The sequence below is a fragment of the Maylandia zebra genome, linkage group LG6 (assembly GCF_041146795.1).
Source record: "Maylandia zebra isolate NMK-2024a linkage group LG6, Mzebra_GT3a, whole genome shotgun sequence".
In the NCBI taxonomy this organism is placed as follows: Eukaryota; Metazoa; Chordata; class Actinopteri; order Cichliformes; family Cichlidae; genus Maylandia; species Maylandia zebra.
Window position 1 is genome coordinate 16,487,966 of NC_135172.1, and position 16,877 is coordinate 16,504,842.

Genomic DNA, 16,877 nt, shown 5'->3' on the forward strand with positions numbered 1-16,877 from the left:
GTCTTCCTCCCCTCACTCCTAACTCAGGTGACCGATTCGGCCAGAGATTTCTTCCTGTTAAATTGACTTTTTCCTTTCCACTGTCCAAGTGTTTGTTCATAGGGGGTAGTGTGATTGTTGTTGTTTTGGGGTTTTATATATTATTTTTGGTGTCTTTCTTTATCTTAAAATATAAAGTGTCTTGAGACGACAGGCTCTTGTGAAATAGCGCAATATTACGAAAATTAAATGATTAGTGCACAGATATTGTGGGGTTTCACTCAGTTAACTTTTTTGAGCAATAAAAGCTGAGGGTGGCAGTAAAATGCAACGCCGCAGCTGCCACTTTTCATTGCCTCAAAGAAGAAGCAGACATGATAACAGATATATGATTAACTTGTTACTTTTAATGGCTAAATTTCATATTCACAAGTCCAAATATTTAGGAAGACATCCCTCTTTCTATGTATTCTCCTTTGAACTTGTACAGTATCTTAACTCTATTAAGAACTCCACTAACCCAAAAGCTATAAAAACTATTGGTGTTTGTGAAAAAATCAAGATCTTTCAATCACTTTGTTCTTTGGCTTGATTAGTTACTTTCCCCCTAGCATGTTTCTATTGTTGTTTTTGAATGCTGTTCTTGTATTTGTTTATCTATGCATACAATTCTTCTGTAAGTACATCACCATTATTGTAATACTGCTTAATTCCATTTTGTATTGTACTGATGTTTAAATAAAGATTTTGGAGAAAAAAAAAAGAAAAAAAAGAAAAAAAAAAAAGCAGACACTGGCGACATCCGGTTCCGTCCAGCGCCATTTTGATGAAACAGCGAGGAGACGATCGTCTGGGATCAGCGACATGGATTTAATGGATTTACACTGAAGAATCATCCGGATTCAAAACTTTATTTTCTGTGGTGGGACATAACCGTGGAGTGAAGAGGAACCTTTTCGTCCTGACTGCAGACGGTGGATTTTTGCCCCAAAGTTTAGCGTGACACCATTGTCAGCAATAGCAGCGTTAGCCGTTAGCTTTTGTTAGGCCTGCTTTCATGTTGTGTTGAGTTGCGTTAGCTAATCTCGAGGTGTCGCATGTTAGCCTTGACATTAGCTTAACATTTACACGGAACATTTCGATTTAAGATTAACCTTTTCGGAGGGGTCTAAACAGTAGTGTGACTCCTGTGGACTGGCCGTGGAGCATTTCACGCAGTTTTGTGGACTTTTTGTGGAGCTCGGTGGTGTTTTGTTTCTATAAATTACAAACTGTACCGAAAAGGCAAAACACTACCGCGAGGACTGGGGAAGCCCCAGGCCCGCTGCTAGCTGCAGTGCGGCTGACCGGGTTTTCCAGCAAGGACAATTCACGACGGACTTGACCTCATTTACCCATGTAACATATTCACACTGTGCTGCATGGACTCTTTTGGATTTGGTGGCACCTTGTTGTATTTTCTTGGACTTTAAAGAACTGAAGAGGCACACGGCGCCGCTCCATGGCGCTTTGGCCTCGCTGCTCGATTATTTTTCATTTCCAGTAATAATGACTGTGTCGTCATCTGCGAGCTCAACCTTTTCCCCATATTAGTCCTTTCTTTGTCCAGTGTTTCAGCGAATAATACAGAAGGTTTACCCATTAAAGTCACCAGATTTAGCCTCCTGTGTTCAGTGTTGACGCTTTCATTTTGTTATACCAGGCCTGTGTTTTTTTTTTTTCTTTGTTCTTAACTTGATAAGTGCTTAGACTTGTTTAAAAAAAAAAGAGAGAGAGAGAGAGAAATCCAAACAAAACAAAAAAAAATGTCGTGTGTTCACTATAAGTTTTCTTCCAAACTGGACTATAATACAGTCACTTTCGATGGGCTGCATATCACTCTCAGCGAGCTTAAAAGGCAGATTATGGCCCGGGAACGGCTCAAGGCCACAGACTGCGACCTGCAGATCACCAATGCGCAGACTCGAGAAGGTACGCCATGAGCTGACTCTTTACATTATGGGAGAAGCATAATCAGATACTTTGGGAAGAGGCAGCGCATGATATCTACGTATAGGGCTTTTGCTGGGAAAACACAAACAGGGCTAGAATATGTACAAATCCATTGGGATCTACAACATGCCTCTAATAATTTCTTTAAAACAGTTTGACATTCTAGGATTTACTTTATTTGTCCCAAGCAGTTTCATGTACACTGAACCTCCAATCTAATATTTGAGAACGAGCTTTTAATGTCTATTTTTATAAAGGCTTTGTCATTATTTAGTGTTTATTTTAACTGTCACAGCTATTCAGCCTTAGTTGAAGCCCTGGGATCGCATAAGCTGTAAATACTGGGATTTTTCTGTATTTCATAAATATTTTGTAAACTCATTGGATTTCTGTTCTGTGTGGTGTTTCACAGAATACACAGACGATGAAGCCCACATCCCAAAACACTCGTCTGTGATCGTCCGCCGCACCCCGATTGGTGGAGTAAAACCTGCTGGCAGGACGTTCATTGTGTATGTATACATAAAATCTAACGTTGCAGCCTGAGTCATGATTACAGTGTAGTCACCAGTGGATTTTAAATGATAGAGAAATCTCTAGGTTATGTTTGTTCCTTTTGTGCCAGTAGCTTACTACTTTTTTTCTGTTTTCCGCAGAGATCGTTCTGACACAGCTGTGGTGGGACCTCCTAGACCCGTATGTAAAACAAAACCCAAAAACAACACACTCTCCTTCCTCACCCCTCTGTCTCTCTCTCGCCCCCTTCTTTCTGGCTTTAGTCACCTTTCTCAAGAACATCCTGTCAACAATGATAAAGTTGTATCTTCTGTTCACTGTGTGTTGGCTACATTTGTGTTGAGCTCTCGACCTCTGTGTGTTATTTGATGTCTTTTTTTGAGGGTTTCCTGGAGTCACTAAGGTTAAAGTAGTTTGTTGTTTCTCTCTAAAAACCCGGGTTGTCTGCCTTTTTTTTTTTATTTTGAAATGAACAAATTAAAAGTACACTGTGTGAATGAGATGAGGCCGCTAAGAGAAACAACAGACTAGCCACCATGTTTTTGTAATGCTCTGAACTGAAACTGTTGATAATTAACATGGCAAGCAATTTAAACTGTTAATGACTGTATTTCATAATGAAATGGTTATGTAGCCTGATTTATGCCAGGCAAATGTTTTGAAGGGGTTTGTAAAAGGAAGTATGGTATTTTTGTATTCATAATACATTGTCATTTATTTTCTGTGAAAATATTTTCTGTGGTTTATAAACCCAAAGAAGGAAAGTGTGATTAATTTATATAAACTTATCTTACATAATGAGTGGAATAGATTTGCCACTGACTCTTATTCATTTTATGAGCTTAACCTGCTAAACATACACATTCTCAGATATTTTGTTAAGTCAAAACTTCTGTCATTTATTTTGTCCTGTACAATTTAATCATGAAGATGTTCTGTTCTGCACTGAATATGGACTGCACATAACCCTTAAACTTTGAAGGCTCGCATTTACATTGCTGTGCTGAGATACACTGAATCTAGCCAGATTCCTCAGTGCCTCTTGTGCAAGGAAACCAGTTCAAAGTGTGTTTTTGTTTGTTTTTTTGTTTGTTTTTTACAAAACTGTGGTTTTTTGGGGGGGATCATTACGAAGCTAGACCACACTGTGCTAAGACACAGTATCAGTAAATATCCTTCCATGGTTGCTGCAGTGCAAAGTATGCTGGTGTAGTGTGTCCTGTAAGCTGTAAGCTGCAGACCCTGTCAATAAAGTTGTTGAGTGGTTCAGTGTCAGAACCGCTTGCACCAGATCCCTGTGTGTTCCCTCCACAGCTTTCTGCAATACCCAGTGTTTCCTCTGAGCCTGCTTATCATGATGGATATCCCACCCTGCTGGCTTTTTTTGTTTACTAACATTTAGCCTTTATTACTTAAAAAAAGAAGAGAGATCAAATTTTTTGTGTGGGTGTAAAATGTGACCCTTTGTCCACTCTTGACAGAACCATCCCTCCTCCGCTTTCTGTCGTGACGTTGGTGGTGTTGTAGGGCTGTTAAAGGGAACAGGTTAAGAGAATAAGTGACAACAGCGGTTACTTCATTTTCCTTCCACCAGGCATTTTTTATTTCACCCACCCCCTCAACAGAAAGATCTCTACACTTGTGCCTTATCAGCTCTACATACTTGACAGCTTCCTGTGTCTGCATTTTTTTTTTTTTAATAGGTTGGCTCTGCTCCTTGCTAGCTCATTAGTTTACAGAAAGCATTCTTGAACTTTTTGATGAGTTTTGAATATTTGTGACAACTTCGTTTGACAAGCTTAAATCACTGTGCCCTAGTGAGGGGAAACTGCATACTTAAATTAAATGTCAAGTATTCCTTTGAGAAAATTGCCCTCTGCTACCCACTGCAGAAGAAGCTTTGGATATAGGATTTAGAGGGATGTGTTGGTAGTATTTGCTGATAAGCCCCAAATACTTAAGGAGGCGTGATGTGTTTAAGCAGAAGCTCTTGGACATTACCATAGTTAAAGGCTCGAAAGACTTGCATATGCTAAAGAACAGCAAAAGTAGATGTTTTTACAATTTTCTGTCTCGTCATGAGTTCTTAAACATGCGACTAAAGCGCACAATCTCATTTAAAATTTTTTGGTGCTGTAATACTTTTGTTGCTTTGCAAAGGCAGTAGATAATACATTCAGTATGGAGTTTGCATCACATCGCTGTTTGTTTTTTGGGTATTTGTATTTTACTCTATTCCCCCCCAAAGATCTCATCCATGTAAAAAATCTCTGAAAAGACACAAGCTTAGAGGCTTTCAGAGTATTAGTTTTTTTTCCTTCTAGATTTGCTGACTATTTAGAGGAGTTGGACTTAAAACGGCACGCACCACTTGTAATCCACGTGCTGATTTTTTTTATTTCTTTTGTTAATTGCTACTCGTGCATTACCTTTGTCAGGCACTTTGGAGGCTAAACAGAGGTGCTAATTTTGTTTGAAGAAACAAACGGAGGCTCTAAGGGATTGGTCACAGATGTGGTGGGGAACTGTCGGGGCTCTTGTCTTCCAGTGTGTCTAAAATCTATCATGTTAATACCTTTTAATATATGTGCTCTGATTCTCCTGCAGACGGACTCTTCTCCTTCATTGTCGTTCGCCCAACTTGCGAAGGTACTGTTTCTGTGTATGCTTGCTGTAACGCCAGAAAAGCTAAAAAGATGGGTTGTTTTTTTTGGTTTTTTCTTGAGGGGTTGACATTGTTCTGATTCTTATATCTCTTCTAAATCAATGTTTTAGACTGCTAACCTGGTTGACGCAAATGCATCCGAGGAGGACAAGATTAAAGCCATGATGACTCAGTCGAATCACGAATATGATCCAATACAGTTAGTATACAATCGCCACACTTGAGCATCTAATTAAATTCAAAATGAAGCATGTAATGTGTATTTCAATTCATTGTCTAGCTGGGCGTGTGTTTAACTCTGTAACTTGTGCCTCCAGTTACTCCAAGAAGGCAGTCGGACCTCCACCTGCTCACTACACCTGCTTTCGTTGTGGAAAGGCCGGTCACTACATTCGACAGTGCCCCATGCTAATGGTAATTAACAGTATTGTTTGATCTTTGTCTGTGTTGCTATATTTTACAACATTGTTGTGTAACGTCTAAAAAAGTAACAGTCATGTTTTGGTTAATGTTAATTTTTGTTGTTTTGGGTTTTCTTTTTTTGCCTTTTTACATTTTGAGGTTCAGGATAAAAGTGTGGAGGGTCCCAAGCCAGTACGAATTAGTAAGGGGATACCACAGAGCTTCATGGTGAAAGCAGAGCCAGGTGCCAAGGGAGCCATGTTAACCAGCACAGGAGAATACGCCATACCTGCTATAGATGCGTACGTGCCAATCACTGACATACGCCTACACATGGCGTTTCATATACACTTTATAGCACATTAAGTTATGTCTTAGTTGGTAATTATCCATATTGCTGGTGCATTTGTTTTGTTAACAGGGAAGCATACGCACAGGGAAAGAAGGAGCGCCCTCCATTTGTTCCACATGAACAGTCGTCATCTGAGGATGAAAACGATCCAATCCCTGACGAGCTCCTGTGTCCGATCTGCAATGACCTGATGACAGATGCCGTAGTCATACCTTGCTGTGGAAACAGCTACTGCGATGACTGTGAGTTCTCAAAATGTAGACGATAAAAAAAGATTTTAAGTGATTTTTTTTTTTTTTTTTGTGTGTGTGCGTGAGCTTTTGTCTAAATAAGATCCGTCTGTTTTCAGGTATTAGGACTGCCCTGTTGGACTCAGAGGAGCACATCTGCTTCACGTGCAAACAGTCAGATGTGTCACCTGATAATCTCATTGCCAACAAGTTTCTTCGACAGGTAGTGCTTTCAAACGTTTGCAGTCTGATGTGGTATTAGTTTAATTTGACTGTTTTTGTAAGTGCTGGATTATGTGTTTGCCTTCTTATGTAGGCTGTAAACAACTTTAAGAATGAGACAGGATACACCAAACATGGGCGCAAGCAGGCCCAACACACAGCTCCGCCTCCACCGCGGCCACAGCTGGTCAGGCCTCTGCACTCGAGACAGCAGGACCCGCTGCTGGCCAATGTCACTCAACCACCTCCTACAAATGTACCAACCACCACGGCCCCTCAAACACAGGCCCCACCTACTGCACCTGCTCCTTCTATTCCTTCTCCTGCACCACCTGCTGCGTCTACTCCACCGCCTGCTTCTCCTTCCCCTGCTGCTGCTTCTATTGTCGAGGAAAAAGAAGCTTCGCCAGTCCCTGCACCGGCTGTTGATCGCCGTTCTCCTATGCACTCGACCAACTCCACCGACCAGGGTGAACCACCCCCACCAGGGTAAGTTTACACTGAGATATTCCATGAAAAATTCAGTTCAAAGAAGCCTTTCTTGCCAGACACTGTCTCTATTTGTGTTTCAGGGAGACGCGTCCAGAACCTAAAGGGACAACTGATTCATCAGGACCCTCAGAAAGTGGCTCACAGGTGGGTCCTTCCTGAATAGTGACTTGTTTGCGAGGTTATGTTAGTTAGAGCACCAAAACATAGGTTTTTCATCATGTTAACCTTTTTTCTCTTTCTCTCTCTCTTTTTAAAAAAACCCCATAATTTCTCCCACAGAGCTACACTTTACCAGTGATTGGCCAACTGCCACCTACAAGACCATCTCATCAGTCAGGTCAGAAGATCAATTTATTCATTTAAGCAGATCTGATGAGCTTAAAGGGAAGACATTTGGCAACTAACAGCCTGCCTGCTCTCTGCTCTTTTAGGTCACCATTCACGGACAAATCACTCTCACAGAGTAGGAGCAGTAGCAGCACCAGCAGCAGCAGGCGGAGGTGGCAGACACTGGTAAATCTTGCTTATGCACTATGAACTGTGAAGTGTTTGTGATGTAACATCAGTTCTGTAAAGTCTTTTGTGTACATCTTTACAGGTACCGAAGTAGAGGAGAGCACCCCTCCAGTCGCCTGCACACAGCTCCACCTCCTGTACCTAGTCCTCAGGTGTACCCATCTCCAGCCCTGTATCCACCTCCACCTCAGGCTTACCCTCCTCCATACAGTGCTGGTCCTGGCCTTATTCCTCCTCCTGCTATGAGTTACCAGCCCCAGCCTGTTTATCCCCCTGGACCAACAGTTCTCAACCCCCCCTGGGTTCCCCCTGGTACCCAGCCCCCTCTAGTCCCTCTTCCACCCACCCTCCCACAGCCACCTCTCTGTAAGGAAGACTTCTACAGGCCAAGGCATCACAGACAGGACAAGTGAGTGGGTTCTTTTTGTTTTAGGGGTCTAACGACAGACTGTGGTGGCACATGTGAAAACCATGTAGCACCAGACATAACTCAGGATTGCAATTGTGAACAGTTATTTTATTTTGGAGTTTCACCACAACAGACGACCTGGAATGTTTCTGAGTGTTTAATTTTGTTTACATAGGGTTACCTCCAAGCTGGATGAGTTCACTAAAGACTTCCACAAAGAGCTAATGAAATACCGAAATGCACCAAAGAGAAGAAAGCGATCTTACTCCAGGTATTTATTACATAACGAAACTTGTTTATGCACAAAGCTTTTAAAGGCATTTGTTGCATTTTTGCGTAATCCTTCTTTCAACCCTTCATTCACTCTGTTCATTCCTTCTTTTTCCTGCCCGACTCTCTTCTTCCAGGTCCAGGTCATTCAGTCGATCTCCATTTAGCCGCTCTCCTTACTCGCGCTCTCGGTCCAGGTCAAGATCTAGATCCAGATCCAGGTCTTACTCTTATTCACCGAGCCGATCCCGCTCTCGTTCACGATCCCATGGCAGGTCCTATCCTCGCTCGCCTTATTCCAGACGTAACGGACGCAGTTATGGACGCTCACGGTCAAGGTCCCGATCTCGTTCGAGGTCTTATGGGTATCGTCGCTCTGGCTCACCACGATCTCCTCCCTCCTACCGGGGAGGAGGCTGGGAGGGGCCAGAAGGGCCTTACAGGTCTAGGTCACGATCTCGCTCCCCTGGGGCATACCGGAGCCGCAGCCCTGGCGGACGAAAGCTACCTCCACGCGAGCTACCACCATATGAACTGAAGGGTCCGAGTCCCGCAGGCCCCGAGCGCTTTGAAAGGGAAAGGCGCCAGTGGGAAAAGGAGTATGTAGACTGGTACAACAAATACTACAAAGAATACGATAGCCAACACCCTTCACTGCATCACAGAGGTCATGGCAGCAGAGACAGAGAGAGGGACAGATTGTCCCCTTTATCCAGAGATTACTCACCCCAGGGGAGAGGGAGAAGAGGGAGAGAGGAGAGAGCTGGTCCACCTCACCATCCCCCGTCCTCTTCCTCGTCAGGGACAAAGTCCAGCACTAAAGTCCTGAAAACAAAGAAGATAAAAAAGAAGAAAGCTGGAGAAGAACCAGAGGCGTCGCAACAGCCGGTGGACAGAGGCGATGCCACTCCGGTCAGAGACGAACCCATGGACGATGTACCGTCACACACAAAAACACCTCCCATCTCTTCAAGGCCTGCTGTTAACACTGCGTCATCTAAAGCCCCGCCCTCTAAGAGCACTGCTTCATCTGTTAAATCTTCAACCAAGTCTGCATCAAAAACTCAATCTGAAAAAACGAAGAAGGACAAAGTTCAGAAAGTAAAGCCTAAAGCAAAGACGGAGCCGGTCAAGGTAAAGCCGGACAAAATGAAGAAAAAGACCGGAGAAGGAGTTTTGGCAAAAAAGAAAGACCCCTCATCATCTTCCTCTTCCTCCTCAGCTGTTAAACCTTTAAAGAGTGTTAAAGCCAAACCAGAAGACACCCACAACTCGACTACCTCTAAAAAAGAAAAGGGTAAGAGCTCCGTTGTGAGGCCTTCACTTGTGAAGACCCCTCCACAGTCCTCCCATAACCAACCTCTGCCTCATCCCCCGCTTCATGACAGCCCCCGATCCAGCCATGACATGCGGGGAAGAAAAAATCTTCCACAGGGCGGTGGTCTCCTTCCTCACCCCCATCAACACGGTCTCCCACTCCTCCCCCGACCTTCATCCCCAGTGGACAACCGGAGGAGGATGGGAGAGGAGGGTCGCTCTTTACTTGGACCTCCTCCCGGAAAGCTGAGGAGAATAGATGGCCTAGGAGGTGGAGTGGATATCATGTCCCACTCGCATTTGCCTCATCAGCCCCCACTCCACAGACTCCCACCTTCCTCTGACAGGCCTGGTATCCTTCCGCATCCAGGGAGCCGTGAGCTTGGCCGGGGTGAAACGGATCGAGCAGCCATCAGACCTCTAATGGACCTTCAGGTAGGTCCTCAGAAACTTTTGTTAAACGTATTTTTCCTACTGATTTCCCCTAATTTAACTCCGTTTGAACATTTTGTTTTTGCATCTGCAGGTTAAGCCAGTAAGAATAATCAAGTTGAACAGAGATATGGGGAGAAGAGGCAGCACTGAGGCAGCGGCCTTGGATGAAACTTCATCTGGTCACGAAAAGAACGCCTCAATCTCAGAGCGATCAGCTGGCACAAGCATTTCTGAAGCAGACCGGCACAGTAGTGCAGCAGAAGTAGCTAGAAGAAAAGAGCGCTCTGCATCTGCGGAGAGGGGAGTCTCCAGAGAGAGACCTGGCAGTGGCGGAGAGGGGCAGCACATCTCAGACAGAGAGCAGGACAGAAGCTCTGGAGTGGACAGAGAGCGAGAGAGGTCTGGTTCAGACAGAGAGCGAGAGAGGTCTGGTTCAGACAGAGAGCGAGAGAGGTCTGGTTCAGACAGAGAGCGAGAGAGGTCTGGTTTAGACAGAGACAGAGGTCAGGGGTCTGACAGAGACCGAGACAAGGACAGAATCGCCCAAAAGGTGGCGGTTGCATCGGAGAGAGACACGGAGGGTGAGAGGGCGTCGAAGGCAGAACGAAAAAACTCAGGCGGCGCGAGCGGGGGAGGCAGATCTGTCAGCCTGGATAAAATGACGATCGGAGAGAAGTCTGCCATCACGAGGAGACAGGCAGACCATCAGGAGAAACCAAGAGCATCTTCTAAGGAGAAGGGCGAGGGCTCAGAAAGAGCCGCTAAACCTGACAGGTCACTACATTTGCTTTTCTGCTTCTCCTTATCCATGACTGAAAGACGCGATGATACATTTGTTCTGTCTGTAAACACAGTTGTTAATAGTTGTAATTATATTCTCTAATTACCCAGGAGTGCGTCCAAGGACAGAACAGAGAGGAGCGTTCCCTCTGGAGAGAAACCAGCTGCTGCTCGCAGAGAAGGTAATTTGAAGCACGAGTCGAGTGTATGGCAGGAAATGATAACTTTGATTTTGTGTCTTGCTATCTAATTACACATTCATTGAACCTTTCCTCTTTCCTCTCACCTCCGTGGAAGCGGTCAAAGACGTTCAGGAGGCTGCTGTAAAGAGCAAACCCAGGATCAGCCGAAAGGCTCTGACAGGCCACATTACAAGCTCCACTAAGTGAGTGCCTTTTCTTTTTTTTCTCCTTATACAGCCTTTAATTTTCACTTCAAAATGTTATGTAGTTTATTTACTTTGTTCCACTCTTCATTTTATGCGTCTGATATTTGCATCTTTAAGTTGTTTCCATTAGGATGGCACGAGAATTTAAATTGTTTCTATCTGTTTCTGTCAGCGGTTCATTAGCAACAGAAGAGGAGTTTGAAAAACGTAATCAGTCTAAAGCTGTTTATTTGGGAGGGCTAGGAAAACTCATTATTTTAGTGTTGCCAAAGCAAAGTAATGAGTTCAGTGGCACAGTGAAACTCACATTGAATTACATGACTTGTGTAGTTGTGTAATTTTTGTTTTTGTTCTTTGTAAAAATACATTAGACACAAAATATCTTAGGATTAGGGTCTAATTATTGATAGTTATTCAATTTTTTTTTTTAATTTTGTGGACATAAAAATAAATTTAAGGTGAAGCAAGTATAAACTGTTGTTGCAGCTCAAGTTTGATAGAAAAGTGTTTCCCAAAGAAAATTGTACTATTGTCTAAACTGTGGTGTCGTATCTGCTCGTATTGAGATGTTTAAGCTTTTCTAAAAACTTGTTTTTCCTTACAAAAGGTCGTCTCATGAAACAAAGCAGGACTCGGAGAAAGACCAGAAGAGTTTGCCTTCGAAACCTGCAGAACAGCCTCCACCGAGCCCCGTAAAAACCCGTGCACGCAGCCCGAGCTTGAGCCCGGTGCTCAGCCCGGCCAGGGAGGAACCGCTCATTCAGCCTCCTCCCCGCTCCAAGTGGGAGAGGGAAGATGACGAAGAAGGCCAGGAAAATGAGCTTAGTGTAACCAAGGAGCCTTCCCCAGTGCTGCAGAGGCCTCGAGGTAGAGAGCTGCAGCAGGAAGCACCTAAGCCTATTAGGACTGAAACCCGGGATGCTACAAGAGAAGAGAGGAAAGGAGCAGTGAAGGAGGAGAAGAAGGGAAGAGCCACAAGGGAAGAGGGTAAGGGTGGTAGGACGGGCCAGACAAACTTGGACAAATCAACCAAAATTAAAATCGTGAGGGAAGAGGGGAGAGGAGTGAGAGAAGAAGGAAGAGCTTCTGCAAGAGAAGAGGAGCGGCGAGGTGGAGGAAGAGAGGAAGGGCGAGTAGCTCCAGGGAAGGAGGAGAGAGCAGCAGAAGTCAGAGGTGGAGGAGGGCGAGAGGAAAGTCGGGCCCCCGAGCCCAGGAGACAGCGTTTGTGCTCCGACCTCGGCCGCGAGACAGACGAGGCAGCTTTCGTGCCCGACTACAGCGAAGGCGAAGGTTCTGAGCCTGAGAGAGGGCGAAGCGGCAGCGCCAGTCTGTCCCTCAGCCAGCGCTCCCACAGCCCCACCCCAAGTAACCACAGCGGCTCAGCCACCACCACGACAGACAAGAAGAAGAAGAAACACAAGAAAGTTAAAAGGCACAAAAAGCACAAGAAACGCAGCAGCCAGGACAAAGAGGCAGAACACAAGAAGCACAAGCACAAGAAAAAGAAACGCAAAAAGAACAAAGACAAAGATGGGGAGGAGGATGAAGAGGGCAGAGAGAAAGGCTCTGCATTAACAGAGGCATAACTCAAAGCTGCAAGGAGATTAGGACGTAAAGATAACGGCTAACGCTGGCATCCTGCTACAAGGAAACTGATAAATGTCAGCTGTTCTGATGCTTCCTGTCTCTGCAGCTCTCCACGGTACCCTTGTTCCTGTAATGCAGAAAGACTGCAGCTGAGGTCTCTTCAATATTCAATGTGAACGTCTTTGCAGACTCTGGGCCGGGGAACAACTGGGCAGCGACGCTGTGCTGTTGTGGTCAAACTAGAGCTGCAGGACTCTGACGTGAACTGCTATGCTATGAATAACACAAACTGTGCTCAGGGATGTGATTTCTTTTTGGCAGAGGAGGAACTGCAGATTATCTGCCTCTGATTCATTTGTAAATATAGATTAACTCTTTATGTAATAAATTCTCCTCAGTTTGTTTTGCTCACATCCCTGTGTGCTATTCAGGACTTAAATGTGAAACTCTTCACTCCTTTGAGGGCTGTCTTTCTGGAGAACGCTGCCAGCACATTTTAGCTCATTAACCATGAAATCGTATACGCTATTATCATTGTTTTTTCTTCCTTTTTGGCAATTGTTGGTTCAGTTCATGCCGGTATATTTTTTCTTCTTTTTTTTTCTCTCTTTTTTTTTTTTGTGATGAATAATTTCCAAGAAAGGCAACGGAAAATTTCTGAACAGGCAAACCAAGTAAGGTTAATGTTATGCTGGTTGATTTGTCTTATTGAACGTGACATAAAATCTGATTGCTACCTGGTAAATTATGAAACTCTGGAAATTTGTGATTAATGGGCTAAAATGAGAAATTACTAATGTGGTCCTTGAAGTTGAAGCAGACTTTTATGCGTTCATGTTACACTGGATTGTATAAGATGTTTATAATACTGACAGATCAGTCAGCATGTTTCTGTTCCAAAGGTTTAGTAGCTAGCACATTGTCAGTGAGCGAATGTGTGTGTGCTGTTGCGAAAGTGAAATGTGATGGAAGTTGAACAAATTGGAGGACAAGACTTCTTACAAAAGATTTTTTTTTTTATTAAAATGTTTTGACCTCATTAAAATCCCCAAGTTGTGTTTTTTGTTTGTTTCTTGGTGTTTGAAATCTCAGTTGCTTTATGTGCTTCTAATGACTGTAGAAAACATGGATGACCTGACAGCTCCAGAAAAATGAAGCCAAAGCGTCTCTGTGGCTACCTGCTGTCTGGCTGCAGTATAGTTTCATAAGTACTGCCCTCTCCATGTTAGTGGATGGGACTAGAGTCAAAATAAAGGCAGTGCTCCTCAGTTAAATTTTCCCAAGAATGCTTTCTGTCGTTATTCATAGTTCTTATAGCTGATTTGGGTTGAAAAAGTCATGTTTTTAATTGGGTAGCAATGTTATGATTGACAGCTGAGTAGGCCCACTCGCAGGAGGAGAAGGTGCCAACTCCAAAATTGTGATTGTTTGAAACTTGTTCAGTAAACTGTACTGACCATCAACAGGGCCCTGATGGATAGTTGCAGTTTAAGTTAAGACTGTTTCCTAAGCTAATGCAGGCTGCAGGTTGAGTGATGCGGATGCTGTACCAGTCCATCACGGTGAAGAGAAAGCTGAGTGAAAAAGTGAAGCTCTTGATTTCCGGGTTGCTCTACGTCCCTACCCTCACCTATGGTCACGAGCTTTGGGTAGTGACTAAAAGAACCAGATCACAGATACAAGTGGCAGAAATGAGCTTTGTCCAAAGGGTGGCTGGCCTCTCCCTTAGGCAGGGGCTCAGAGTAGAGCTGCTACTCCTCCACATCGAAAGGAGCTACTTCAGGTGGTTTGGACATCTGATAAAGATGCCTTTGGGCGGCTCCTGGGTTAGGTGTTCTGGGCACGTCCCGCCGGGGGTGACCCAAGAGAGATTATATCTCTTGGCTAGGGAGAGGGAGATCTGGACTTCTCTGCTTAGGCTGCTGTCCCTAGGAGCCGTCCCCGGATTAGTGGAAGAAGATGATGGATGGATACTAGGTGGTTAGTTTTTGATATTACTCATTACACTGAACTAAATTTACTGCTTTTGTATTGAAGTTTGTGTCCCAAGAGGGCACAAGGGTCACACTTTGCTGCGTTAGCTTTTTATATCCAACAGCCTGTGTTGTTTATGTTTTTCCGATAAAATCATATCACTTTCTCTGGTATTTTGATTAGACTAAAGGTTTAAGATTGTGGGATTTTCTGTTTTTTTGTTTGTTTCTTTTTAAAGTGGCGCTGCAGCACTCTTCCCACCAACGACTTAGTAACTTAGTTTACTTAGCATCTTTAAAGAATACCCTGCTCTGGCATTCACATACTACCAGCAACATCAGTTCATGTAGTTTCTATCTCATTATCTTGATTTATGTTTTCTTTGACAATGCAAACTGAGTGATTTAATTAGAAGGCTTCTAAACAATCTATTAAAACATGGCTTATGTCTATACAGTTAATAAATTGTATGACTGGAGATTCATTTCAATATTAGACATTAACAGTGTTTATATACAATGTTAATCATGTAATCGAATTTTAAGTTGTACTTTTTGTTTTGTTGCTGTTGTCTATTCTTAAAAATAGTACAAAATAAAAAAAAAAATTAACAATGGATATATTGTGTTAGCATTAGTTTCTATCTGTGCTTTGTCCCGTCTGAGTTTGTCTTGTTTGCCAAGTATGCCTTGTCCCACGTTCCCACTCATGGGCCAAGATACCCACCCCATGACCCACCCTTGTTGTGGTGAGTGGGCTTTCAACAATGATGCGCCACCTCTCTCTCTCTTTTTTTTTTAGTCATCTTGCGCTACACACAACTTCACAAATGAGGGTTATAAACACCTTTTAAGTGCAACATTGAGTTTTAAAAGTACGCACTAGTTTAAAAGTCCATAGAGATAATTTCTAGGATTTCTGCAGGGTGGTGCAGTGGTTAGCACTGTTGGCTTACAGGAAGAAGGTTATGCATTTGAGCCTTCTGTTCTGGAGAAAAACAGAGGCCATTTGATTAGGCACACCCCATTAATGTTGGGTTGGTTCTGCTTTTTCTTTCACAGCTACCTTAATTATTCATGGCACAGCATCAATCAGATGCTGCAAATTTCTCAGCTGGATATCCATGATGTAAATCTCCTGTTGCACCAGATCCCTGGTGCAACAGGAGATCTGGTTTATTATTATTATTATTATTATTATTATTATTATTATTATCTTAAACAAGTGAACTTGTTTTTTTATACAAGAATTATATGAATAAACTTGTTTTTTTGGGGGTGCTTTGCTGAAGCACCCCCAAAGATTTCTTACTTCTTTTGAAAATATTTGCTGTTTGTGTGACACACTACTAAAAATATAAAAAGTATACAGTACTTAATTGAGATGGAACATTTTAACAACAAAAGTATAGATAACCTCCCCCCCCCCTCCCAAAATGGTTTGTTCCAGCTCTCCCCTGCTCTGGCTCTAGCGCTCTTGCTACCAGAACGATGGTGGCTGAGACGCAGCAGAGCGGAGGTGTAAGTGCCTGGCTTAAAACAGGACATATTAGCTGCATTTAACCTTCAGTTACTCTTTATATAGTTAGGTAGGAGTCACACCATGTTTCTTTTTTAGCTGAAAAACATTACACCCAGGTAACCTGCAGTGTTGAAAACTTGTTTTCCGAGGATGTTTGCTCTGTAGTAAATTCAGCAACATTTGACCGTCCTGTTGATCTCATTGAAATGTATACAGCCTATTTAAAATCTAAAACTTAACATTGTCCGTAGCCTGGTGTTGTTACCACTGTCCTGTTTGAAATGTAATGAGAGAAACGGGTTATATTGTCATATGTGCATGTGCCGATATTGAACCCAAGGTACTAACTAGCTAACTGACTGGATGCCCATTAACCTTATAACTCCTGTTGTGTGTGTGTGTGTGTGTGTGTGTGTGTGTGTGTACAGAGAGACAGCCAGGTTCATAATGGATATGAGGAAGTTTTTTCAAAAAAAGGAGCCACATTCAGGTAAAAGTGTAAGATCAAATGATCCATCAATAAAGGATAATGTTGGATCAGTGTTTCAGTATTTAGACAGTCAGAGGGAACTCGGGACAACTGGAGGCATTTAGGGATGCAGGGACTAACAGAGACGGGGAAGACGTCTCATCGTGATGAGTAAAGTTTACCTTGCCTGGATGGGCAGCTCTCTGGGTGCTCAGCACCCCCAAAGCTCTGATCCTAGAATCACCCCTGATTTAACCCATTCACTCAGTGAAGCAGTGGGCACCAATCCACTGCCCAGGGAGCAGTGTTTAGAGACGGTACTTTGCTCAAGGGTACCTCAGGGTAGTTGTTTGGTGAATTT

The 16,877-nt window shown here is 43.4% G+C and overlaps 1 protein-coding gene across 2 annotated transcripts; it reads left to right on the forward strand.

Annotated features, from left to right (window-relative positions):
* The first annotated feature begins 768 nt into the window (after positions 1-768).
* Positions 769-13,610, forward strand: LOC101478742 (uncharacterized). 2 transcript variants are annotated; one of them, XM_004568354.3, is made up of 20 exons: positions 769-1,950; positions 2,384-2,483; positions 2,628-2,667; positions 5,095-5,136; positions 5,263-5,351; positions 5,470-5,566; positions 5,714-5,856; positions 5,976-6,148; positions 6,256-6,359; positions 6,453-6,847; positions 6,931-6,994; positions 7,130-7,187; positions 7,282-7,363; positions 7,449-7,775; positions 7,951-8,046; positions 8,183-9,797; positions 9,889-10,571; positions 10,689-10,759; positions 10,875-10,962; positions 11,573-13,610. In XM_004568354.3, exons 1-20 carry the CDS (start codon positions 1,785-1,787, stop codon positions 12,549-12,551), a joined length of 5,412 nt encoding a protein of 1,803 aa, XP_004568411.3. In that variant the 5' UTR covers positions 769-1,784; the 3' UTR covers positions 12,552-13,610. The 2 variants fall into 2 exon arrangements, with proteins under 2 accessions (XP_004568411.3, XP_012779334.2); XM_012923880.2 differs by having other exon boundaries at positions 5,720-5,856.
* The last annotated feature ends 3,267 nt before the right edge of the window (positions 13,611-16,877 follow it).